At 44.5% G+C, this 27655-nt stretch overlaps 1 protein-coding gene across 13 annotated transcripts in view; it reads right to left on the bottom strand.

The window, feature by feature from the left end:
* Positions 1 to 1060: 1060 nt before the first annotated feature.
* The window catches only part of LOC122566362 (mucin-5AC-like), a 42528-nt gene continuing 15933 nt past the window's right edge, over positions 1061 to 27655 (bottom strand). For 2 of the 13 annotated variants that reach the window (XM_043723505.1, XM_043723532.1), the window contains 16 exons: positions 23233 to 23338; positions 21422 to 21481; positions 14855 to 14991; positions 13977 to 14346; positions 13743 to 13863; positions 13381 to 13501; positions 12645 to 12742; positions 11752 to 11896; positions 11607 to 11682; positions 11296 to 11525; positions 11065 to 11143; positions 9427 to 9579; positions 7751 to 8143; positions 5730 to 5999; positions 5235 to 5497; positions 1061 to 5104 (listed from right to left, as the gene is read on the bottom strand). In XM_043723505.1, the coding sequence (XP_043579440.1) occupies positions 4682 to 5104; positions 5235 to 5497; positions 5730 to 5999; positions 7751 to 8143; positions 9427 to 9579; positions 11065 to 11143; positions 11296 to 11525; positions 11607 to 11682; positions 11752 to 11896; positions 12645 to 12742; positions 13381 to 13501; positions 13743 to 13863; positions 13977 to 14346; positions 14855 to 14991; positions 21422 to 21481; positions 23233 to 23338 (3045 nt within the window). In that variant the 3' untranslated portion in view covers positions 1061 to 4681. The remainder of the gene's footprint in view (positions 5105 to 5234; positions 5498 to 5729; positions 6000 to 7750; positions 8144 to 9426; positions 9580 to 11064; positions 11144 to 11295; positions 11526 to 11606; positions 11683 to 11751; positions 11897 to 12644; positions 12743 to 13380; positions 13502 to 13742; positions 13864 to 13976; positions 14347 to 14854; positions 14992 to 21421; positions 21482 to 23232; positions 23339 to 27655) is intronic. The other 11 variants (XM_043723512.1, XM_043723551.1, XM_043723521.1 and 8 more) reach the window with 10 other exon arrangements.

Here is a 27655-nt window from a genome sequence, read left to right as displayed (position 1 = left end):
AGAATCTGAAATCTGTCCATGCGTGTACGCGAGAAGAAAGGCTTGGAACGACGAGAAGCGAAGCGTTGGTTCGACAGTTTAGAAGGAGAAAACGTTTACGCGAAACAACAAATCGTTCGATCGACTAGAAGGAAAAGATTATCGTAAACATTCGATCCTCGAGTTTCCAAGCCTCTTCCTAGATATAATTCCTTTATGTTTAGACACGTGTAATCATATAGAAATGAAAGAAAGTTTTATACATATAGTGAATTTCGCCTAACGGAAGGGCGTTGTTGTAGTCTTGCGAAAAATCTTACAAACGGTTCAAGCTCGATGTCCATTGATTATCCATTGACATACACGATAAAAACAAATGTATAAAGGTTTAAAATGCTTGATTTCTCCACGGTGTTCGTTAAGTTTTCACCTCGTTCGGAAACAGGAACAATTTTCGAATACACGGCGACCAGTTGATAGGTCTGATAGGTTTGGTTTATGAAATTGCGTTTCCTCCGCGCCATGCCGCATGCGTGTCTCGCGACTTTTGCTTCCAGCAAAATATAGCAGTTTATATATATATATATAATAGCCCTACAAGATGGTGGGTGACGTTCTGGAAATCACAGGACAAATCAGCTTCTAAATTCGGATGGGCAGTGTAAGCTTCTGCGAGGTGCTTCTTCGACATGTTTAAAGCGGCTACGAGCCTTGTCGATCAACGTTTCCGTCTCCGTTTTTATGCGCTTACACCAAACTGTTCAATGCCTTTCTCTTTCTCCTCTTGCGCTCCCTTCTTCTTTGCTTTTCGATTTAGCAACAAAAACGAAAAAGTAATGGAAACAACATGAAATTCGTCGAATCGGTGGCGCTTTCAAAAACCTTCTAACGCACACTTCTAACAAGTGGCAACAAGTAAATATACATTATCACAATCATCGCAATTACGCAATTAGAATAATCATCGTAGTAACAGCGCAGTAATAATAATAGTTTGTACAACGCCACTGTTCCGAGTGAATCTCTTAGAAACATTCGACGAACTGTCGTAACAGCGTTATTTCAGTTTCTGCTCGTTCTAATTAAATAGTAACTCCAGTTGCAAGGCTATTGCGCGCAGAATGGAATAATTGAGCGCTTATCACAATAGATCGTGTTCACCGAAATGGCGAGCGCGTTTAAAACAACTTCCGACACTTGACACAAGTTCGCTAAACGAAATCTGTTATCGTTGACCGTATTGTGCACAAGAGTCGCTAAATTGAACGTCGAAGCTGAGACGGATTTAATACTAAAAGTCACACGTACATCGAACATGAATATTTGAAAAAATAATGGAACAATTGTCCTTACGATTTAGAAGATAAGAAATTCGACCCGGAATATAGATTGTAGAATTTGTTTAATAATCCGCCACTGCATCGAAGGTTTCAAGAATAAATAATAAATCTCTGATCAAAGCCACGTATTTCCTGTATCATTTTACACGCATTCCATCCAACCGTGTTCGCCTCTGTCGTGAATCAGACAGATCGGTGTAAGCAGACGTAAAGGTTGCTAGTTTTTAAACGTAACCGAAGGAAAGGAAAGGGATTAATCGAGGGAAAAAAGGGGTAGACGGGATCGTAACTCTCGTAGAAAAGAAAGAAGAAAACCGTGTTTCCGGTAATATCGTACCGATAGTCCCATACTGTTTGGAACGACAGCTTAATCAACGATGAATTTCAATATTTTTGCTATCGTGAATAATCATGATCACTTTGGTATTTTCTGTGAGAAAAACGATGGGATTAGGTCAGATCGTTAAAAAATATCGTGAAAGTAAACAATTTCGAACACGAATGATCTGTCAAATAAGAAACTTTCGAAGACGTTAAGTTGATTCTTTATAGAATTACTTGGATCATTTTCTTCCTTTCGTTTCGTAGAAAGCTACGAATAATTTCACTGAAACAAACAAAAAGGAGAAGGAAAAGAACTAAAACGATCATTATTGATTGGTTATCGTTGGGTCAACCATTCCCAAAAATGTTAACCACGATCTTTCGTCGTTATCATGATCTTTTTTACGCTTTCGTCGAATCCCTCGTCAGTCGTTCATTCAGTAAACTTTTTACCATACGTCTTTTTTTTTTCATTTTTTTTTGTTCATTTTTTTGCCTTAGTAGTTTTTCTTTATTATTAGAGTATCGTTTATCATATTAATCATTATCATTATACTGCTTCACTACGGTTGGTTGACTCTTGGACGTGGATCTGGATGGAGTGTGGTGTACCGGTGTACCAAATGCGCGTGAAAGAGAGAAAAAGCTCCATCGTTTGATTCCTTTCGTATTTTTTTTCTTTCTTCTCCGCATTTCTCTTTCCTCTCCTTCCATCGTCCTCGAAGTGAGAACAAGGGGCTCCTATCTCTCCCCGTAATCACGAAATATGCCTTATCCTGATAGTTCTTGTTTCGGTGTCATCCGTTCGGTTTCACCGTCAACTATTACTTTCTCGAATTATATTGTTGCTCGTATTTGTTGCTTCTTGCGCCTGCTCGCTTCTTTCCCTCAAGACAGGAGCACGACCCTCGTTATCGAGCCCCGAGCTTGTCAAATTTCTCTCCTCTTTCCTTTATCGTCTTCGACTAGCTCGAAAGAGAAACGTACGAATGAATTTGTCATATAAGAAATCAGACGGAATGCAGCGTGCAACGGGAGAGTAGCGTTCACCGCTTCTTCCTTCGTCCCGTTTCTCCTTCGGTTTAACAACTTGTTCCGTAACGATTTCGTAGCTCCGTAATTTCGATGCATTTTCGACTAGCACCAAGTTTCAAATCGTAAATCGAAGCGACGCGTGAAAGCGTGATTTTTGCGCGAGATTCGAAGGAATTGACCCTTCGTTTCACCTCGATTCTCGTCGGTTCCCGACGATTACAATTAATTCGCAAGCACGAATTCTCCTACTCGTCTTTCTTTGTTGTCCTCGGTTGTTCCTTCGATATCTAAATCGTGAACCTCGAGAATTCCTGTCATGTGTGAAAAAAACACTACGCCTCACTACAGTAATTCGTTTCGCTTGCTGGTGGTAGTTACTATTTGTCAGGCTTCCGGGAAGTTCTTCGTCGTACGATGCTCGATCGTCCTTCAAGAAATTTTATCGGGCAAATTCGCGGAAACATTAGCGTATATATGTATGTAGAAGAGAGAGAAAAAGAGAGAGAGAGAGAGAGAGAAGCTAATGATCTCCCTTCAATTAAAAACGTGACAGAAACAAGAACAGAACGGATAATTTTTGTAAATTTGTATGAACTTGCAAAGTCGAGGAATGTTAACATTGTGCAGCAATAATGTTTGATTCTGTAAATTTCTTTTAGAACGATCGAGAATTCCACACGGAAATGGAACAAGTTTCCATTTCCTGGATCGGCAAACGCTCGAAGAAAATTATTTCGTGTTTAAAAGAAACTAACCTTTCCACGGTGCCATCGATAATTCAACGGATCTATCGGACGATTAATTTTTTTTGCTAAAAATCTTTCTTTCTAAATACATATAGAGCCAGTGATTGAAGAGATGAAAGGTCGAACGATCGGCGGGAAAGATCCGAGGAATTTTGTCGGTACCGTGATCGTATGATCCGCGAGTGCGATATCCATTAACTGTATACATTCATATTCGTGTATACGTACGTAATTGTTTTCTGTATATAGACTTATATAAAACGCACGAAGCGGCCGAAGGCTATTATATCCTTCCTTTCTTATTTATAGCGACAAGCCGTATTTTATTTCCTCGCGATTCGATTCGTCACGATATTATCTTATTTTCACTTTTATTCTTCGTTCTTTTGTTCTTTTTATCAATGGAAAAAGAATTCGGGCTTAACTACGGCAGATCTCTCGAGATCACTTGAAATATCCTAGAAACTTACTGACTCGCGTGTGTTCGTCTAACTGCGTGTCTTTCTATGTGTCGTTTCGTGTAGTATCGTGTGACATTTTGGTGTATCTATGGGTAACCGAGTATCCGCGTGATCTGTGTGTAGATTGGAAATTCGTTCTTTCGATTCTTCGATCGTCTCAAAGTCAAGATCGATTTTTGCTTGAATGACTATGATCGCTGTAACTTAACAAATCTTTGCCCGTGTACGCGCGTGTATCGTGTAGATGTGTACATGTATATTCATCGAACGCGTGTCTCCCAACTATTCCTCGCGTTTCAACGAGACTGACGCGTTGCCTGCACGCACCGTCTTCGTTCTCGATCGTCTTACGGAGCAGGTGTTCGTCAATTCTTCTTCGCTACGAGACGTTTCTCCTTCGAGGTACTTTATCGATCGCATTCAAGTACTCGCCTCTAAGCCTGTTTCTCTCCTAAAAAAAATCCTCTCCAATCATCACGACTCTTCTTCTCGTTCCGGAGACGTCGAACATAAAGAAAGCATCTAGATCTCTCGAGGCTTTTCAGGACGAACGAAGAACGTTCAACACGTGATGAGTAAGACGGAAAGGAACCTACGAAATATCTCCTTCCCGCTGAAAAACAACAGGAACGAGCAGACAAACCACGAAAGGAGCTTTCACAGGAACCTCGTCGAATTATTTCATCTCTTACTCTTCGTTTTCATTCTCTACCTTCGTTTTCCTTCGTTTCTGCTTGCTCCCTCGCTTTCGAGGACGTTAACTACTACGTTTATTTATCAGCTTCCTTCGAACGCTCTAATTTTCCGAGCTGCTGCCCTTTCCCCAGAATTTATCGAAGCGATTTCGCGCCTTTTCCAGCACCTCGCTCGCCGCAGAACGTTGTGCGGAGCCTGGAACCACCGTTGGTGCTTCCAGTACGTGATAACCACCACCGCTACTACTTCCTAACCCACCCATGCTACCTCCACCGCCACCACCGCCCTCGGTGGTACCACCCTGAGGCGATTCAGCTTCTAGGATACGATAACCTTGCTGAGGAACCGTAGACGATAACGGTGTCGTCATCGTTGTTGTCGTCGCAGGTTGACCAGCTTCTTTCTTTCTATCGTATTCGAAACTCGGATCCTCTAGGCATCTTAAACTCGTCCCAGACACAGGTTTTATCGATGGCTCCGGTCTCTGTTGTTCCTTGGGTTCTTCTTCGGTACCGTCTGTTTCCTACAACGAGCATACGATTCTTATTTTCGCTAGAAATTCCTTCAGTTTCGGATCGAGATAGAAATAAACAAGCTCTCACTTTTCTTGCAATATCATCGACAATGTTTCGATTAAAAACAGAGATCCTTACATTTTCATCGAGTGCGGTGGTGCCGCCAGCCTGAACGTTCGAAGGCAATGGACTATCCCTTTCGGAATCCATGTCCTTGTGCCCGTTCAAGCCACTAAAGCTACCGATAGAAACGCTTTCGCTTTCTGGTGACTTATATCCGGAATGCTGAGAGTGCTGCGATTTGTGCTGTGCCGCCAATTCAGGTGGTGCAGATTGCGGGGCCGACGGAACCGACGAAGGTGCCCAGCTCTTCGCTTCGCTATGCGGACGCGTCAAAGGTTCTTAAAAATAAACGGATTAAAAAGATCATGAGAACCGGTCGCTTGTCTCTTCCGTAACCCAGCCTGTCCGAGACATCACGTACACGTAACAATATATCGAGTTCCATCGTTTAGAGTCGTTGACAAAACGATTCCAAACTGGCTTCATCGATCTCTATTGAAATACTTTCTCAATTTTTCTATTCTATTAGAGGAACGAAAACGCTCGAAGAAATATGTAAATATTAGCTACCTTCTCTGACGTTTTGAGTGACAGTGAATGTTTTCCCGGTGTCCAATGGCACCGTCCAGTTGACCGGTTCCGGGGAGCGCATGATCATCTGCTCCGGAGACTTTACCCTTGTCGGTTCTGGCGGGCTTTTCACTACCGGCTCGTCGTCGATCCACGGGCTTGCGGTGGTGGCCGAAACGGGCGGCTGCGACTGTGTTTGTGACGGCGGCGTCGACGCGACGCTCGAATCTCCTCCGGTCACGTCCCCGTTCACTTGCGGTTCTGCCGTCACTGAAACGTTTTATCCATGCTTTTAACGATTTGATATATGCTCGTCGATCCGTTTCGTTGCCCGAGTTCGGGCGAAACACTGCACTCGATGCTTCGAATTGTCACGAGGTTTCCTTTCTTTAATCGAATCTCTAACGAAGATCGGAACGTCGAATACCACGTGTGACGCTAAAAGGAGAGGACTCTTATCTCGTCCTTCGTCGAAGGATTTATATCAGTGGCATCGGCGAGAAGGAAGGCAACAAAATAGCGTTGGTCGAGTCATCGAGCGCTGATATCGGAAATCGGTTGTAATTCGTGGCTAGACGAGAGGTCTACACAATGGGCACAGAGCATCCGAATAAAAAGTACACTAGCGTACTCAGAATGCAGGAAGAGACATGTATACACAAATACATAGATCATAGATAGATAAGTAAATACATAGATTTAGTGTGTCGGCATAGTATGTGTGTAAATGTGCGGCTATGTTGCACGGCCACGCAACAGGTTGACAAAGGGTTCTAACATACAGGCTATTGTTCTTTCTCTACCGCAGAAACATTTACTCGATTGCACGTCGACCGACCGGCGGTGAAACATCGCGGATAATCTGCTTCCCTCTTTTCTCTGCTTCCTCTCGTAGGCCCTTGATCTGACGAAACGCGGCACCCTGTGAGTTATACACGACCAGAGAAAGAACGGCAGAAAAAAAAAGGAAAAAAGAGAGTACAAGAAGGAAAGAACGAAAGAGTCGCGCGTTGCTTGATACGCATATCACGAGCCAAGCAGAATCACGTTGCGCCTGTGTTTGTCTCTCTATGCGTGAAAAAGAACGTTTTCGTGTTTTCTGGCCGGAATGATCGTTCGTCGGTGTTGGAAGCACACTTACGTTTAACTGCCACCTGATTCGTTCTTCTTAACTCCTGTACATGTTTTTTTCCCTCTCGTTCCTTTTGCTCGAGTGTCTGCGGAGTGTGACGACTCGAATCGTGGTTCGGTGCAGGTGTTGGTGCGAAAAGCTGATCTAACAAACGGTCGACAGCTCCGACTACGCACAAAGGCACGTCTGCGAGACGGATTCAGCGTGGTGGAAAGAACAAACCACAGTTGGATACGAAGCTACCTCGAATCCCTTGATTTACCGCGGGAAGACGCGGACAGAGCGATAGAGAGATGCAGCAGCGGAGTGGATTTTTAAAAACACGGTTGCCGAGAGGCGTGTGTGCCGAGTGAAAACGCGCGGTATGTGATTACAGATTTGTACGATGAAAGCGTGACGAGAAAGGAGGAACGCACAGAGAGAATCGGCCGCTCTATTTCGCGCCGGAAGTACAAGTTGTGCGAAGGATATTCCCCGGTTGTTATACCGGTGGAACGGTAAAGAGCGCATAAAGAAAATAAGAGAAACGTGAAAAGAAAGACGGACAGACGAGATGAGATAACAGAGGAAGAGTAGGGATTCGAGTAGCGATTATATACGAAGACGAGAATAGGGAATCGAGAGTAAAGAAAGATCGGAAAAGCGTACGGATAACCAGTGGAGGAGAGAAAGACAGAGAAAAGATGTAGTTATATATAAGAACAGCACAAAGGCAACAACAGCGATAACGGTAATGGTAACAACGACAACGACAACGACAACGACAACGATAATGACAGCAACGAAGACACGGAAAGCGTTGTTTAGTTGTGTTCGAGCGAACAAAATTATGTAGGCAACGGAGAAGAACACAGGCCTTTTTTTTTTTGGCAGAGAGCATGCTACTTACTAGGTTGGACGGCAGTAGCGGCTTGGTTTGACGCGTATCGACTATCGGAGGATGATTTGGATGGATCGGCGGCGGCGGCTGCGGCCGCAGCCGCAGCTGTCTGGTCGCGGCCCGTTTTTGCCTCGTTCGGACCTTGGTGGGACCGGCTTATATCTTTAACACGGTCCGGCCTGGCCGCAGCAGCAGCGCTCGACGTAGGTGGGTGATGGACACTCGTATGAACCGAATGCTTTACCGGGGGTTTTACGCTTGTACTTGTCGTGTTTGTGGTAGTGGTAGTTGTGGTAGTGGTGGTTGTGGTAGTAGTGGTAATTGTGGTGGTACTTGTGGTAGTGGTCGAGGGTTTCGCGTGATGAAGAGGGCGATAGGGGGGAGCGGTGGTTGCGAGGAAGGCTAGAACATACGGTACACAAAGTACAATGATGAATAAAGCCCATCGTCCTCATTTAGGGAAATTAGTAGAGAGCGTAAGACAGTATTCGCTGATGCATCACCATGCTTAAAATGTAACATCCGCGTGTAGAACGAAGCACCTCGAACACGCTAGCTCGGATTAGATTGGATGGAATATTTGGAGAACGCGTTGCTGTAAAAACGTTCCACGTCTTCCGGACTTTGCAACGATGTATTTCGTTAAATTCGATCCTTTTACGATGCAAAGTTTCTCAGCGATCCACTTGAATGTTTAATCCGCGTTCCGTAGTCCACGTGGCTCGTATATTAAAAGTTCGTTCCGATTAAACATTTTAAGCAAGGCTGCACCGTTTCGTTGAGATTCATTCTTATTGGAGAGGTTGTCGAGGGCTGAAGGGTCTCCCGGTGTTATCGAGCCCGCTCAGAATTACGTCCACACTCGAATATCGAGGTCTCCTCGTATTTGCGTTTCCAAGTAGTCACGGTATACGCAAAAAACGTGTCGCGTCACGGTAGACGACTAAGTTGAGACCGCGGTATTTCATTGCGATACGCACACGTACGTAAAGTATACAGCCGGTCTCGACGTTATTTTTTCGAAAATTATTTCGTACCGTCGTCAAATTGACCAGATAGCCGACGCGCGGTAACGTCAAAGAATATTCGAGCATAGATGAATCTTGAACAGTTGGAACAGCGAGAGAGAGAGAGAGAGAGAGAGAGAGAGAGATAAAGAGAGATAAAGAGAGAGAGAGAGAGAAAGATAAAAAACGGATAAGCTTCGGTTGATATTGCGGCGGTATTCGCGATTAGAGAATCATTTAAACGGGATAATATTCAACCGCGTGTTGAACCACACAGAACTTCCCAATTATTGCCAGCAATAATAATTCGAAAATCGACTTTAATCCTAACGTTTCTCAACGAATTTCTTATCGAGTATCTATCGTCGTTGGGACCAACGCGATTTCATACACGGTTCAACCCTTTAACAGTTTAATCGAAGGAAAAGAAAACAGACACGATAGACTAACCAAACTAGATAAACAGACACTGCACTGTATCGTAATAGTAATTTCTATGTTTAACGTTCTCGTCTATCCTATGTGAGCATCTAAACTGTTCAAGGGTTAAAGGCAGAAGGGTTACAGGGTATAACGGTGATCGGGTGGTAACTGGTGCAGGATAAAGGGTTGTAGAGATATCTAAAATACGTGAAAGTCGGGCTAGCGGGCAGCAGGTACATGGTACAGAGAACGTACATTTCCGATGGACCTGCGGGGACCTCCTGTAGAACGGAGTAGGCCCTGGGCCCGAGGGTGGTGGCGGTAATGGCGGCACGCTGATCGACGAACCCGCCGAGGAAACCGTCGACGGTTCCCGTATGCTCCAACGCACGCGGCCAGGGCCCGTGACTGAAACACCCGCTACCACTCCTGATCAATCCGATCACGATGCTCGGACGATCGTCGATCTGATCGCGATCGATTTCGCGCGAGCAACTTTTGGCCTGATTAATGACTGAATAGATTGACAGAGGACAGAAACGGGGGTTGGAGCTAGAGGGCTGAATGAACGGGCGCAAGGGATGTTTGTTTTATCAAAGATTTATCTCTACCTCGATGCATCCAGTGATTTCGATCGATAGCATACAGTGACAGGATATATCAAATAACAGATAGTACGGTTTTTCGTTTATCTTGTGACCAATGATTTCAATGAGTTCAGATGAGCTGAAGTTGCAGCGACGCGACTACGACCGACGTACGAATTCTTGTTGCTCACCGCCTCGGCGTTAGATGGTTCAATGGATGAGTCGAAATGACGATGACTATTTGGCTGACTACACAACCGTGACGATGATGAAGGACGATGGTAGATCGAAGAGATGTGACTGGTGATGATTACGAGTGAACGAGAGGCGTCACGTAGGATGAAAAGTCATGGTGCTAGGTGCAGATATATGAAACAATATTATTGATACGTGAAACAACGTGACAAGGATTATCTATCGATGATGCTTGGATCAAGCGCGTTCATGTGTTATTTTCATAAAAGATGGCGGTATTTTCTTTTTTGTTTTTTTTGCTAATGCTTGGCGTTCAAAAAGGGACACACTTATCCAGGTAGCTTTAATTTACTCGATCGATTCCATTGTCCGATACTATGTATGTTTGACATTAAACATTCTACTATAGCTAATTGTAAGAACGGTTAAACGAGTTGGTTGGGCTAATTCGCGGTTTACGGAGGTTGTTCAGGAAAGAAAGGGGTAAACAACATGTTGCAAAACTTTCTGCACGGACAATCAATAGGGCTACTGATTACTAGAGATTTGGACTCATAGGCAGAGACAAAAAGATAGAAACGATTAAACAGGAGTGTCATGCATTTGCCTAAAACATTAACGACCACTTGGCAGTTAACGCGTTCGACACACACCGCTTAAAGAATTCATTTGACAAAGAAGACGCGCGTTGCAGATCGGCTTGCGACGAATCTTTCTGCGATCAACACTTTTCAATGAAATTACGGTCGGTGGACAAAGAAAGATACAAGCACGTACGGCGATACTCTTAGAAGCGGTGGATGTCTCTTGCAACACGATTCGAACAGGGTAAATACGGTCAGGTATGACGAACGGTTTGGCTTTTGGGACCCACAAGAGCAAACAGCAGACCAAACTCGCATAATATGTATATAAATAATGTGTATAAAGACTTCTATCCAAATCAATCAATCAAATTCAATGGTATATGCGAAAATGCAAAACACGGAACTCGTAATTGATTACGAGTGCCAATCGATTTGGGTTACGATCTCTTCAATACTAAATCGATCGACTGTACCGATACAAAGAGATGACGAAGGACGTATCGATGCCTGTTCGTGCTACTTACTCGGTCGTGGGTGCCTTTCAGGCTCACTGCCCTTTTCCCTTTGCTCTTTCTCCTTGTCCTTCGGCTCCTTTTCTTTCTCCTAAACAAAAGGCACTCGATCGATAATGTTGTATCATTGAATTAATCTTGGAATTATTTCCAGTTTACACGTGATCGAGTCTTAAATATCGACTAAATCTCTTTGACGAGAACGTAGCTAGGTGCCATCGAGGGTTTTTCCTAAAGAAATACCTTGGCGTCTTTAGTGACGGACGGTGCACGCGGTGGTTGACGTTTAGGTGAACGACGTTCGGTCACGGTAGGACCAAGACTCTGAGAACGACCGGTTCTTGGACTGTTCTTAGGACTGGACTTGGTCTTAGGCTGAATCTCTTCGCGATGCTCTTTCGTTTCCTCTCGACGTCGTGGTATCACGGGCTCCAACTTCTCTCTCGTTGGAGAGGGAAGTAGTGCACCGTCACCTGACAGGAAAGGAGAACAGGTTTTTTCTATTTTCATAAAATTCGTTGTTGCACCGTTTGAAATTACTTCGATGTACTTACCCACGCCAGTTGTACGATCCAAGTGATGGCGGATCAAGAAATCTTTCCTTGCGCGAGCAATGGCTCTCTCCGGGTCCTGTCGGCCGACATATCAATTTTATCGATATCGCTGGGATTAATGAATTGTCAGTCGACAAATACGTACCACTTTAAAATCGTCATGCAAAATTCCGTGAACGGGTCTAGCTTGTACCGATGATGGTCGGCCAGCAGGGGGCATGGTCATCGTGGCAGCAACGGGGGCGACCTTCCTCGTGTTCTCCTTTTCTTTCTCTTCCTTCGTCACTGACCTAAATATGCAACCACTTGTCACCGGATTTTTTCTTCGACTGACAATTCGGCACGAGGCACAATCGCGTGGAAGAAATAAAAGGCAGCTACGACAAAACCCGTACGAAGATTCGAACAATTCGTCCCTGTACAACTACGCTTGACTCTCTTCTTTTCTTTTTTTTTTTGCTCCTCTTTTTCTGGCTCGAGTAGAGCGTGTACATGAATGGAGGTGTCTCTGTCTCTGACGATAATTGGTTAGCGAATATTTACGATAAATGCTAGAACTCATCGTCAAATTAATCACCGATGTCGCATTCCTGATAAGTTGGACGCCAGTAGAATCCAATCGTGCCAAGTCAAACGCCGATGCTCCCTATGCATACGCCGATACTGCTACGTTCACAGTACTAGAGAATTATACGTACCAACGAAAATGGATAATATGTAAATTTGAAAAATTGCCGATCGATCGATCGTGCTCGTAGCTCGATGGATAGCCGTATTCGAAAGTAACCAACAATCCGTCTGATATCGCAAGAGTGCAACTACTTCTAACGATTTTTTATCCGTCAATTCATCGGCAAATTTCATTTCCTTCCATTCGTACAATCAGCTTTCGTTTACGTTTCATTTGTTTGCTATCGATGTTCTTCTACCTTTATATTTCTGTTCATCGCGTTGCGAAACGGATACCGTTTACCATTGACATTGATTGTCAAGTAACATGGAAAACTTGAATGTTTGAGAGTGGAGTAGTGTACTGGCCTGGCAAGGGACAGCGCGTTGAGAGCGTGGTTACTGGAGACTCGTTTCCACAGCGAAGCCTCGTCCTCTGCTGCCAGACCGCAACCCCAGTCGCGATGCTAATATAAATCAGAATCAATCATTCTGTTGCTTTTTACTTCCTAGGCGCTAAGCTATAACGCGTTTGCAGCGGCACTATGGTGCGCGCGAGCGCACATACGCACACGCACACACAAACACACACACGCGCGCGCGTGTATAGAGAACATGCTATGGAAGACACAGATCGTACTACGTTTCGTATGCAAACGATTTTCGTTGATTTCGATCGATTTTGACGTCTGAGGAATATGTGCATGCACGTGTACGATGAGTATATGAGTTTGACAGAAGATCGTAGAGATTTGTCGCGATCGGTGGCGATGATGGCCGATTGATATCGAGTGGTGTTGTGTATCAAACGTTCAGAAATCGTTGGAAAAAAAAAATGATAAGACGAACACATGCAAGTTTGAATGCACTCGTAAATCGACAATGTTCAACCTTTGACTCTGTATTTGTAACACTTAGGATATTTACAAAGACACACGTACACTAATGGTTCTATGGATGGCGAAAGCCTGCCTAGGGAACACTCGAGAAACGAAAGAGACTAAGAAAGGTGTAAAGGGGGAATATCGTTTCCAAATTGAAACTCGAAGAACAAATATCGGCGAAAGAAAGGATGGAACAGTGGCATCTTTGTTCCCGGAATTACCTTGTACTCGTCAGCGAGTCGTCTAAGCTCGATGACATCAGACGTAGGAAACGGTTTCTTCTGCGGTTTGCTCAGCCCTTTATCATCCGATATCCTTACGGTCCTACCTGACTTTTTACCCCTGAAAAGAATCAATCGTGGTTGTAGGGTACTCTAGCGTGTATGCTCTTCTTTTTTTGTTTTCTTTTTTCTCATTCTCGATCAGTGTGATATACACGCGCGAAACACGTCGCAATCGACCTCGGATCGTCGTAGATGCTTTCTCGTTCTTCCCTTCGAATCTCTTCGTCTACGCGATGCTGCATACGGGACCGTGTACGATAAGCTAGCTCGAATTAATATACGTCATCTTGAATTCTGACCTGAAAGCTATTTTCAAGTCCGGCATATCCTCCTCACGCTCGTCGCCCTCGGGCACCACTCCGTCGATGGTATCGGCCCCGGTTCCTCCGACCAGTGGCTCCAACTCCGACGCTTGCATCCCTGTGATACATCGACAAGAAGAAAAAAAAAAGAAAAAAAAGGAAAAGAGAAATGAGCGAACGTTAAAAAGATTCCAGAAGGAGAAACGTCATCGTAACTAAATAAATCGATACTTTTTGCTACTTGAAATGGTTCAAGACGCCCTGGAAAGCAAACGCAAGTTGGATCGGAGGAGAAAAAATTTGTCGAGATGTTCCATTTACCATCGCGCTTATGATCGACATCACCGGGTCGTTTCTTGTGAACCGGGGCAGGTCCTGTAGGGGCGATACCCTGCTTAAGAGCTCCCATGCTGAGAGATTTTCTAGGTGGGCCTGTCGTACCTGCAGGAAGTCCCGCGGCCAACACCTCCGGCGCCATTGTCTCGCCATTCGTCAGTTGAGGTCTTCTAGGCCAGGCGAACTGCAGCCGATACTCGGTGCTGATCCGCGAAATCGCTTTGCTCAGTTGACTCGGTGGCAAACCTGACTGCGTTGTAACTTCCTGTAATCACGATTTCACGATCGTTAACTTCAGATGTGAAGCCTTGTAGGCTACGCTATTCCATGGCTACGACTTCGCGTACTTTCACGAGGAACGCGCGTAAGAAAGGGGCGCTCGTACGGGAGAAGCGCACGCGTCAATGTGCATTCGAAAAACAGGTCGAGCGAGATGAATCTCGATGACGACGACTTGTTGACAGAGAACTTGAGGAAATTGGCCTGCGGGCTACGCGTTGGAAGAAAGCTTTGAATAAACTTTTACGACTCCATTTACGTTGCTTCCATCCCTCCCCTCGCATCCCCTTTTTTCTATCGTCGATTAAAAATAGGAACGAACCGATTAGCGTTTATCGATTTCCCGATTTTCGATACGCGTACAACATGGATAACGAGAGCTATAGATTTGTCGGTCTCCAACCTTTTTCTCATTCGTGTTCCAGTAATCGTTCGTTCTGTGTCGTATCTGAAAAGTACGCGGGACGTTCGCACGCTTATCGACTCGCACTTACTCGAACTTTGTCAGCTACAACGTTCGAATCGACGGCGTCGATGCCTCCCCCATCGGCTGCCGTCATGAATTCGTGCGTTTTGTACGCGAGCTCCGGGCATTTCTTTCGCCGTGGCAATGGTGGTTCCAAAGTGGGTCCTGAAACGAATAAACGTGGCTGCTTGAGATCTTTCATTTAGCATCTATCGTCTTTCGTTTACACGAAAGGGACACTACACGCGTCGCGTTCTCGACCGCTTCTCCTCCAAACGAGTGGAAAGAAACCTTCGATTCGCGTCACGATTCGATTGTACGATCGTTTAGAAATCGATTCCGTTGTTTCTCCCTATTGCTCGGAGCTATTTCGTACGGCTAGAGGAAATTTCGAGCAGCCGAGAGAGACGCTCGAGTGGCTCGAGACTTCGTTTGGAGACGGAAATCGATTTCTGATAATAGAGGTAATTAAACAGCGGCCGAGAACGTGCACGATGTCACGGGAAACGAAGTTATAAAAAAGGCGAACATCTCGAGGCGACAACACACAGAACAAGCGGGAAGCTGCTACATCTTGCAGTATCTGCAGGCACGCGCGCGTACGTCGCACACAGAAAATCACACAAAGTCGTAGAAAGGAAAAAAAAGCGTTCCTCTGTAAGAAGCAGGGAAGAAGAAAATGAACTTGTAGTCTTTCTGTTTTTCATTTCTTTTCATTTTCGAAGCAACACGTCCACGTATAAGCATTCAGCAGCCGTTGTTCGCCCTCTTACCAACACGCTTGGTAATTAACTCTCTATATTTTCGCTAGCCGCCTGTCGGAGCAGAAACTGGAAGAAGCACTTTCTCCTCTCGAGGCTCGAACGCTTAGAACGTTGCTGAAAGACGATTATAAGCGACAAAAGCTTAGAAAGCGTCTCGAGTGGCTCATAGTTTCGCGAAGGTTGCTTTTGTGAACCGCTGGATGTTTTCCTCGGTCTCGAGTTCTCACGGAGAGATCTCGCCATCGTTCCGCGACCTCGCGTCGTTCCGTCACGATTTCCACGTCGTGTTTAACGATTCGTCGTTTCGATTTCACTGGAAATCGTATTTCGCAGAAATCGACGCGATGCGACACCGCGTTTCCATCGGTGCTGTTTCGTCGCTGACGCGCCGCGCGTTGAATTAAGGTCAACGGAAATCGGATTCCGAAGAGACGGCGTCGAAATCGCCGCACAGGGGTTAAAAGTTGAACACGAGACGAAGTTAAGTTGTCGTTTCGAGGAAAAGTTGCCGGATACGGTAATCCACCGGTACTTTGGGGATAAGTCGTGCCGTGCCGGCTTTCGGTCACGCGATTCCGAGCTTCGAAGTGTTTCGGGAAAAGCCAGAGTGACAGAAAGAGAACAGAAAGAGAGGACAGTTTGAGAGAGACAGGTCGATTCTTCGCGTGCGCGCGTTTCCGTTTGTATTCTGTCATTTCCGTGCAACCGATTCGTCGCGAATGTTCCGCTTTCAGAGCGGCCATTATCGCTAGGCGATGCTAGGACAGTCAACAATAACGTGCGCACGAATGATCGATGCGACGTTGAGCGTCTATGCATTCGTCTCTCCTCGTTTCTGATCGTCTAATGCGACTGTTTTATCTGTGTGCGTACGTACGTGGCGCGTGTGTTTGCACGTCCATGTTTGCGTGTATCTGCGTGTGACGATGCGTGGATTATTAACTCGGTTATATAAGCGTCGTTGAAACTTTAATACGACGATATCGTGCACTTTGGTGTCAGTGTTGATCTGTTTGCGGTTGTTAATCGAACTAGATTTGTTACCAACGAGCCAGTTTGCAGAACGAATCGAATCGAAAAATCAGTATCCTGTTGGAAATGGCTCGATCTATACCTAAATCAGATAGTAGGAGAATCATAGTGAGGTCTATCGAATAAGGACGATTCTTCCGGTGTGTTTTGATCGAAGCTAATCGCATCGGTAGGATGTCAGCTTTGTGCTCCAGTTGCGTAGGTGAATAGAGATCGACACTCTCTGCTCGATCATCCGTAAGGGAATGCTTCGTTTTATGCCGCCGAATTATTAGATCATGCACCAAGGGAAATAATAGAAAAAACGGTTTTATCGTTTCATCGCGACACAAGTCGAACGATCGCTTCGAAAGATAACACGGTACCGTTTTTTATAAGAATAAACATGCATCAGCTTCGTTTCATTCCGCAGATAGATGCTCTACTTTCAAGATCTATGGATAACGTTAGGCTTAACTTCCATATGCATGGCAAACACGATCGAACGCAGTGATACCAATGGTCTAAAGGACAAAGAAACGATCAAAGTTCCGATCACTCGTAAAGATCGTGCAACGTGCAAGTATTCGACGAACGAAGGTGCACGCGAGATTGATTTAATACCGAAAGAAAAAAAAAACATTTCCTGTGTTCGAAAACATAAAAAGAACGAGACCTTACGGTGGAAAGGAAAGAAAATGATATAAAAATAGGAGAAAAATGAGGAAAACTGGACTCTCGTTCGTTAGGCACCGATACGTAAGATTGTTTGCCCCTTTCGCTTTGTTAAATCGAAAAGCAGACGGAAGAGTCACGGACGAGAATTTTCCATCAACCATTTTCCTATTTGTTGCTTTTCACTTTAATTGGAATACCATCGTGAGCTGTGACAGTCGCGTAATATAATTGTCAGCCAGCATTTCTCGGTCACCCATGTCGCAGACTTTAGTTCATGCCAGAAAACTGTCAGAAGGATTTCCGTGCATATCAATAGCCGGTGTGAGACAGATAAAACCGCCTCCTCTTTCACTCGCACCTACGCCTTCTAGTTTCAACCGTCGCTCGACTTACTGCATATGAATTAATTATCTCCACGGGCTAACGTTCTCATTTCAGCCAATGAAACAACTCTCATTCCCTTTGAATAAGGATTCACCGAGAGAAGTTTCGATGAAAGTAAAAGTTCGCGGTTGCCAGAAGAAAAGAAGACGAGTAAATAACAGGTAGGGACGAGAGATTTGCCCGTTTTCGTCTCCTTTCTTTCCGTCGCGTCACGTTTCGACGATTCCCAACGCGCGGGCTGCAAATAAATTAATTACACCGAAGCGGCTGTTCGCACGCGGGGAAAGTTATTTTCGTCGAGTGTTTGTTTAATGCTATTTACCCGCCAATTTCAACGTGTATTTACATGGTAGACGTTGATTTACGCAGTTGATATTTGTTGCGTGATCGATCATTTTTGATAAGTTTCCCCTTCGAACCTGATCGAAATGTACGCGCATCGGACAAAATCATCGAGCCGGACGATTGCCCGGTGATTGGAATTGAAACGATAGAAAGTATTCGTCGGACGTGAATTGCCGTCGATATTAATCAGAGACTAGAATTACAATATTGACCGTGTGTGCATGTATTTGGATAGCGTCTACGTCGAAACGAGTACGATACGAGTAGAATCGTGTGCTTGCCTGGCTTAATGTATTTAAGCAGAGATAACGATGGGTGATTCGTCAACGAGATCGAATCGAACTAATAATCATCGAGGCCACTGTCATAAAAGATATACACCGGATTACCGATACGATAGCCGTTCGACTATGTTACGAGCCGCGCTCGTTTCTCGTATCGTGCTTTCTGCGTGCTTCCTCGAATCGATCGAATTTTCAAGCAAATTCGCGCCACTTGACAGCAACTAGCTATTATAAAAAGATTTCGCGGGCAATACGCAATGGACTAGCATTGATTAGTCGCGTCGTAACGTTGGCAGTGGAAAACAGGTCAGACGGGAATAATTTTCAGACCGAACAGAGTGTAGTAAACCGGTAATCGTAGCGAAAATGTGGGTCGCCGCTAGTCTTCCGAAACGGTTGGGCTCTTTCCACCGTAAAAATTGCGGAATATTTTCGCGATAAAAGACTTTACGTCGTCCGTAGCAACCGTTCCGTGTATACAACTTTACGTTTGCCAAGAAACTAGAATGGCGAGGGAAGGAGGAGAAGGAGGAGGGGGAGGAGGAGGAGGAAGAGGTGGTTCGATGCATCGAGGAATCGAGTACGTTTTCAAATGGAAAAAACGTAGAACGCCAGGGTGACCGTCGACGAATCTACTACGATCGTGGCCCGTGTAACACGTTGATTAATCCCCGTTAGGCGAGTCGGTGGTTTTGCGTGGGCGTAATGTGCCGCAAATTCATCTAATATCGGCGGTGTCTCGCATCTCCCAGCCGATAATTAAATTCGTTGCTCATTAGCCAGTGACGGGCATTAGCCTAGTCGATGGTTTTCCGCGTACGACACGGGAATTAATTGTCTCGAGCGATTGTCTCGTCCGATCGTAGGGACGATTAATCGTCGCAATTTCACGATCGACAGTTTTCGAACGCAGACGATCACGCGTCTCGGTCGTACGAGATAATCGCGTACGCACATATACGCGTAGCTGGTACCTATACATACGCGTACACGTAGCACGAACAGCGGTGTGTGTTTTGCCAATCGCAGGGACGAATCGGGATTGAAAATTAATTAGCTGCGGTCTAATTGCAACGATTAATCGCTACAATCGGCCTGAAGTCCAATGGGAGGGCGTACACCACCTACAACGCGGCAAAAGTATAGAGGCAAGCGCCGCGAAAAATGTTTCATTGCCGTGCAGGCGAAAAAAAATGCGGCGAGCAGAAAAGTCTAAGGAAACGCGCGCGGTACCTTCGACGTAACGATTTCAATCAAGAGGCTCCCAAACGCAGAGACGTATGCAAAACTGAAATGCGTTTCTACTGCGCTAAATCGAAAGGCGCGATCAACGCAGCAAACAAAATGAGAAACAGATACAACTAGGAGGAAGGTTTCTTTCTCGATGTTAAAAAAAAAAAAAGAAAAAAAGAAAGAAAAAGGAAACAATTATAGAAATAGAATCCGTTTTCTCTTTTTTTCTTGTTTTCTCCGTTTTACGTAAAGTTGAATAAGCGGTTCGTCGAAACGTCTTGACAAGTCGAACAGCGCAAGGACACTATTCATCGTCCTTCTGTTTTATGTAAATGGAGAGGGAAAACCCGCGTTTGTCTATAAAAGGAATTGATTTGCTTCGGAGTTTTTGCAATACGCGATGTTTATCGAGCAATCGTTGGATGTTGAAAAATCGCGTGTCGTCTCTTTCTGAACTTTCTCGGGCGAGAATTCTTTGGCGAAAACCGTGAAGGGGCGAGCGGTTATTTCTAGCGCGAATCGCGAAGCTGATAGTTCGAGAATTCTGGAACAAGTTGTAACAAGTTGTATAGAGTTCAATATATGTATATGCTGCGTATATACAACGATACATTTTCGAGGCAAACCACTGTGCGAACTTTCGTGCAAGTAAATGCGGAGGCGCATCGTGCAGTATCTATCTAGCCTATGTATCTACTTGGAGCAGAGGTAAAGGTTGTACGTGTTTCAAGCGGTCCATGATAACGGGCAGTCTGGCTGGCAAACGTTAACGTATAAAACATTTGAGAATGCATGAAATCAAAAACAAAAGGGAGTAAAACGTCTTCGAGGGAACACCGTTTCCAAACGAGATTCTTCCAAGGGGCAAGATAGAAAAACAAAAGGGTGCACCTTTGTTCGTTTCGGTTCGATGAGATACGCTTCTCGACGAAATACGTTCCTCCCCCCCTCCTTCCTTTTTCTCTTGTCTTTTTTGTTTCTTTGTTTTTCAAGATCGTAGCGACAGTACACTTCGCGCGTTTCCTCGAGAGAAGTACCTCGATCGGTTATGCCAACATGTCCTACGTATACAAGATCTAACGGTTAAAAAGAAAAAGAAACGCGTGCCAAAGGACAGTCGATGCAACCTAAACACAGCCTGCATAATGGATGCATTCACACACCGACGTGACAGATGAGAATGTTCGCGCGAGATTCGTCGCAAAACTCAGAGGCAAGCGCAGAGAGGAGATTGGAACGTTTAGACCTGGTTCGCACTTCTGTTTTAATCCGGTGCAATTTTTTTTCGAGCTCGTGAAGCTCGAAGGTCGCTTCGAAAGCTTCATAAACATTCTATATCGAGCACGACTTTGCCCTCGAGAAATTAATGCGTATGTAACGGTCGAACAAAGCGGAATTGTTTCTAAACACGAGACCGACCGGTGGTCTGTAATCGCACGGTACTTTTCTACTTTTCTTCGACACGCTATATGGCTATCGCTATGATTGTTCTCGGCGATGCAAAACCGCGATTACAAAATAGCAATGCGAACCGAGTCTTAGGAATCATCGGTCAACCGCAAGCAAGCATGCTCTATTAACCCTTCGACCGTGAAACTCGCGAATAGAACGTCGACGAGTATCGACGGTGCCGCGGCACAGAGCTCGGAAGAAGGTGTCTGGCGACGTTTCCGAAAGCGAAAGTTACTTCAGAAGGGTTAATTACGTTGGATGGGATCTCCTCGCGCCTTGGGAATGGGACGATTAGAAGAAAAGAAGGGCGGAGTTGAGAATGAAACGGAGCAAGACCAAAGTGGAAATTCCACCCCCCAGAAGGTGTTAAAAAAAAGGGGCTAAAACGAGCGAAATAAACCGTAATAATCTAGATGTTTGCGTAGCTCCGATCGTTCGTCTTACCTTCGTTGTTCTCATCCTCGGTTGACTTGGCCGATTGTAGCTTCGCGCTCGGTTGCTTCGCTGCAATCAAAATTCGCAGCTGGCACCGTATTCGTCTTTCTTTTTCTCTTTTCTCTCGTTCCCATTTTCTTTTCTCGTTTTGTCTTTTTCCCTTTTATTCGTTGTCTTTCGTTCACTTTTCTTTCCCTTTACGTTCTTCGCTTTTTAATTCTCTCTCGCTAAACTCACTCTTTTCCGGTTATCCGTATTTCGGCTGCCTAGTCTAAGTGACCCGTTTCGGTTTCGATACCGCTTGTCTTTTCGTTTCTATTTCAAATAACAACAACGATAACAAAAAAAGAGAGAGAGAGAGAGAGAGAGAGAGAGAAATTGGCCCGAAAACCGATCCCACGTTCACGAGAACATCCAAGCAAGCTCGTTGCCAAATCAAACATGAATCGTTTGTAAATTCCTGGCCGCTATCGGTAACCGATAGCTACGCCGAGTGATTAATTAATTATTTTCACGGTAGCTCACGAGCCGTGATTGGGTTGATATAGTCTGCGTGATCGACGGCCACGTGTCTCGAGACGTTTTGCGATCTTATGAATCGCGACTCTGAGGATGTATAGGACGTTTAGGCTCGTATTAATACAGAATCTAGGATAGCTGTATATATAATTAAGCGTTTTGTCACACGTTCACATAAACGTCGGTAATCAAAGTAAGGAATAAAGATAGAGGAAAGGAAAGTGTGAAGAGTTCACAACATCGACAAGACTGAACAAAGAATGTACACGTTATGGAGAAATCAGTGGTATAATTGGACGTATAAGACAGACGTAGTGAAACAAAATGTTATACATACTTATATATGGTACGATTATACGAGTCACGAAGGTGAGAGACATGGCGGTGATGGTGTGAAAACGGGAGGTGAAACGTGACGACAGAGCGTGTGCGGTATTAATGAGACCAGATGTATGATGACTATAAGTAGCACGATCAAAGAAAGAAATAAAATCGCTAAACACCTTTTACAATACTAACAAGGGGAAGAAAAGATCATGAGAAAAATGGAAATCGATAAGTACGAATCATCTGGAGCGTGATACGAGCGTGAATTTCTTCTTTCATCTAAAACGTGATTATAATCATTATTATTATCGCTATCAACATCGTCATCGCGTCTATTTAAATTTCACATTACACGTTTTTCCACTTAATTCACTGATCGCGTTTTCAATGCGTATTTCTCTATAAGCGTCACCGCGTAGCAGAGAACGCTCGTAACGTGAAAAGTAGAATGCCGTTCGCAGAATATTTCCACGTATGAATTTCGAGGCTACGGTACGTTAATCGCGTCTCTAACAACGTTATTCAAGCCGGCGATTCAGTGGCGTTGTTGCAATAAAAACGCGGAACGCGTCACTATTTTTCCCTCTTTTTTTCTCTTCATTTTCCTTCTCTTTTTTTCTTTTTCACGCTCGCGACTGCTGATATGATTCTAACGAATTTATGGAGACAATTATGTAACCTTTAAACAGCACGGTATGGATGCCTGAGGAAATTTATCCAGTCATCCTTAATGAGATTCGTTGCTCGTTTTAGTTTCTTTGTAAAAACCGCTTCGTAGATTTTTTCTTCTTTTTTTTCTGCTAAAGCACTCTGCTGCTGTTTTATTTACTCAAACACCATACCTGATATTGAAACTATGCGACGATTTAGCTAAGAGACTAGATCGTACTGATCAAACGACTGACTTTTTCTAGATCGTGAACAGAGTATGTATATATAAACGGAGAGTTAAATAATAAATAGAGTGAACTTACTCGACGTCGGCGGTGGTTGCGGAGCTCGACGAACGACCGTATGCTCCTGATGCGGCCCAGTGTACTCGTGCCATGTGTACGTGCTCCTATACTCTGAATGGAGCTGCTGCAATACAGAATCGATGCGGCGAGTTATTACAAAACGATAACTGAAATATCGCGTAGTAGATTTCGTGGATCTTTCCCTTTAAGCACCGCGAGCCGTTGTGAAATAAAATTTCCACCTCCTCTTCATTTTGCACACTTTGTTGCATTTTTCCTTTCGGCGCTTTCGACACCTATGACATTCACCGATCCGATATGACTTCAAAACGCTAACGATATAAAGATCGAATCGTCGAACTCAAAATCATTGGGAGAGGGCAAACGTTTGAAAAGAAAGGCCGGGAATTTGAATAAATAGGACGATCCGTTACGTCGAACTTGTTAACCATATCGTGGCAGAGTTAATCCAGCACAAACGGTTAAGCGATCGATAAAACGATTTGCCGATTGTCTGTGACGATCGAAGCATAAGTTCGGCCCCTTTCGGTGTTGTATATCGCGTGTACGATTCAACTTGGGATATCTGGATAGATTTTACATTTCCCTGCGACAAGTAGAAACGAGAAGTCAATCGTATCTGCTGTTGGCGAGAACGTTCGAACCTATGCACGTACAATCGAATACGATGACAACGGGTATTGATTCGCAGAAGTGACCAGAAACGACTCCTTCCTTCCTTCCCTCTCGTTTCTTTCTTTTCTTTTTTGTTTTACTGTAAAAAAAAAAAATGGAGTTTCCATGAATGTCGATCAGTTTCCCTTCGATGAATGTACGACGCTGGTATAAAAATAAAACGTTAACGCGGCTTCGTAAAGGTTACAATGAACAAAGACAGAGGACAGATAAGGAAAAAGGAAGAGAATTATAGAAAAAAAAAAAAAAACGGAACGACGCCACTTTACCGGCGCGAAGATTTCGACAAACGTCGGATCGTTTTCATGGACCGTGGATAGGCGAGGAGAAAAGACGTTTTCTAAAGGACATAAGAGGAACGGGGCTCGTATTTTATCGCATTAGCAGGCAGGTCGGTAAGCTGTCTCTTTCCGCGGGATTTTATAAACCTGACAGATTTATAGCGGCGTCGCTAATTGCGTTGTCCTGTTTTTTTCAGAGTTGATTGATTTAGTTACTTAACCCAGATACTGTCGGTTCTATGTCCGAGGACGCGGAGGTGACAACGTGATCTGGACACGCGTACCAGCGCGTATGGTCAACCCGGCTACGTTCTCTAAATATTTTCATTCGTTTCCATGCTCATCTGTCCGACCGGTCTTTTTCCCATTAACAAGGAACAAGTAAAACAACGAACACGATCGCCGTTGTTGTATCTTCAAATATTGTACTACAGAGCCGAATAAACGTAACCACGTTACGCATTTCGACATTTCCGAAATAAAAGAAACCGATATTTAACGATTCGAGGACGACTCGAGGAGCATGAAATATTTCCAACGTTGTGTATCTGGGCGTTCATTGTACCAATTAAAACATGCTGCAAGGTTTCGATAGATAGACAGACAGGTCGATGCATGGGGCTTCCATAATCCATTTGCAAAAGCTTTAGGCTCATATGTCTATCGCGCAGCGAAATAATTATTGTAATTTAGGCCGAGATGCTACCGACGCCGTGCTAATCTATTTGTCTTTTTTTTTATATAAATTTCATAATATCTTGTTACAAAATTGTACTCTCTTCTTCCGTTGTATTATCAAAGAGTATTCGACCTCGGGACACGATATTTACGCATCGGTTACAAACCGCATTTCTCCCGTTGGTTTTCGAAACAGTTTGTTCCGGTGTGGTGTACGTGAACGCAAAGCAGAGGAGAGGCGCGATCAAAAATGGATCGGTTGATTTAAAAGTATAGCGTCGATGCAGAGCGGAAAAGCAGCACCTACGACTAGTGCGGTGGACTGCCGTATTTACGACCGTCTATCGATCCTTATACGTTCATTTATTAATGCCGATGTGGGGCACCGTTAACCTTTTCGTACGTCGCCGCGCCCACGCCACGCCACGCCGCTTCGCCACTCGCCCTACCACGCGAACATTTCCATATTTTCGTCCGATCGCTTGCAAAGTCAACGATAAGCGGAATTTGATGACCTACTCCGAAATTTTCAATCGACGTCGCTCTGATCGCTAAATGCCGATAAAATGTAAAATTCAAGACGCGGAAGTTTCTTATTTGCCATAAAAAAAAAAAAGAATGAAAAAGAAAGAATGAAAAGAAGCGAACAACGCTAGCTCCGTTGTTGGTGGAAACTAGTTTCGCGAAGCGAAAGAACTTCCGTTAACTTAATCACGATGTAGGCGATGGAGAGTCTCCCAGCGGAGGATTCGATCGACTTCGAATCGTTGAAAACTCGTAGATCACGGAAATGAAAAGCAGGAACGGTATTCGAGGAAGGGAGGGCAAAATCAAAAGGTCGATGTGATTGTTCCGATGAAATTAGATAACGGTGGTCGGGCACGAAACACGCGAAGGCCCGTGGAGCAATTGTCGTTAAAAGTCGCGTTTAACGAGATAGCCGGTTAATTGATAATTACGCCATAGTACAAAGAAAACTGCGCCGAATGATGTCGCGTGTGCAATTAATAGAGACATCGCTGTGAACGCGTCTCGTAATTAAAACACGAATAACTAACGAGAAATTATACCGAGCGCGCTCGAATCTGCGAACGCGTGCGAAAACGGAACGAAGACGACGAAGTCGGCCGTTTCGCGACTTCGATAATTGTCTGAAAAGTTGGCCGATTATACGCTCGTTGACTCGTCTCTGAGAGGAAATTCGTCGAGTCGGCGAATCATTCGCTTGCTCGAGGATTCGACGCAATCGTTCGACGGCGGCGGCGACCGATCGATATTCGTCGAAAATAGATGAATATAAAATTCGCCAACTACGGCGTGAAAGCACCGGCAGTTCATTAACAAATCCGGGTGTGAATGAAACTCTCCTTTCGACGAATACAACTGTCACCCCGGTGTTCTCGACCTCTTCCCGGGGGATCTTTTTCTTCTCCAAGTCGCTTCAACTAGGAATATTTCACGTGCTGCCGAATTGCGAGGAAATCCCAGAGGCTTCGACAGTACGTCGTACATTACGCTAAAAGCGATCGACAAATTCCATAAGGTTCGATCGAAAAGTGGACACGCGTTTGAATATTTACAGCTTTGAAACGTTTCCACTCGTAACATATATTCGAAGAAAAAGAAAGAAAAAGAGAATTCTCCTATTTAGAAGTTACTTCGACGAATTCAGAAAACCAATTGCGAATGTTACGTACCGAGAAAAATATAAAACGAGGTCGAACGATGTTCCAAGTCTTTCGTTCGCGCATAGTGAAAAGATTGTTGGTGGTATTTCGACCAAATAACTTTCGAATCGGCAATTTAAACTTTTAATTACTCCTTCGTTTTCGCTACTCGAACGTCAGTGGTTAGGAGGCAAGCAGATATTCGCGAGAGAACGTTCGGAAAAGGCGCACTGCTACGCGCCGTCAGCCGACAGATTGACGAAAATGTTACGCGATTTCTCGGTCGGCGAAACGACATCGCCTTTTTCGCTCCGTTCGCGTCTCTCGTTTCACGAGGTAATTTCCAAGCGATCGAAGATTTTTCGCCTCGGCGGAGTACGGAGAGAAATCCGTTTTTCCAACCGGCTGCATGCCGATGAGACGTCGAGATGACATCGTCGAGAGAGCGATCCTATCTCCTTTTCCTTGTAGCTCTTCTTTCCTCCCCTAGTTATACTTCCAAGACAATTATCGTTCTTTCTATATCCTAGCATGGCCTCGCTTATCAGTCTTCGATGTTTTTATTAATCAATTTTTTCCACGTATTGCTCGTCCCTTGAGAAGAAATTCGTATCGAAATTGTGATGAAAATTTACGAAGAATACGACGACGATGATTTCTGCATTCGCGAAATCAGCAACTTCACGACGAATGACCTAAGCAAACACTCGGCGCTAAAAGAAAGCGTTAAATTCATACTCGAAGGACTCTTTTGGTTTAACTGTAAAAACTGAACAGTCAACAGATCGAAGAGATTGGACTGGCAAACGAGCCCGGTAAATGTGATATCGAGAGAACAGAGTACGTTGAACGGTTGCTTTTTGTTGTTATTATGATAAACAGCACGATCGTCATCGTCGCGATCGGTGTCAGTGAAGTGAACTCGAGGATTTACGAGCCACTCGTTGCGATATCCGACTGCTCGGAACGTAGCCCGTGACACAGCGGGTCCTCGAAGCGGTTTAACGAGAAAACTCTTTCGCTATTGCAGTTTTGCTTTCTGCTGTTTCTCGTGTTTGCTCTCGCTTGCGTTTCAGAACTTACTTGTTCGAAGAAAGCGAACGATTCAACATGTAGTTT

Source organism: Bombus pyrosoma, linkage group LG1 (genome assembly GCF_014825855.1).
Source record: "Bombus pyrosoma isolate SC7728 linkage group LG1, ASM1482585v1, whole genome shotgun sequence".
NCBI classification, from domain to species: domain Eukaryota; kingdom Metazoa; phylum Arthropoda; class Insecta; order Hymenoptera; family Apidae; genus Bombus; species Bombus pyrosoma.
This window is presented reverse-complemented; position numbering and strand designations above follow the sequence as displayed.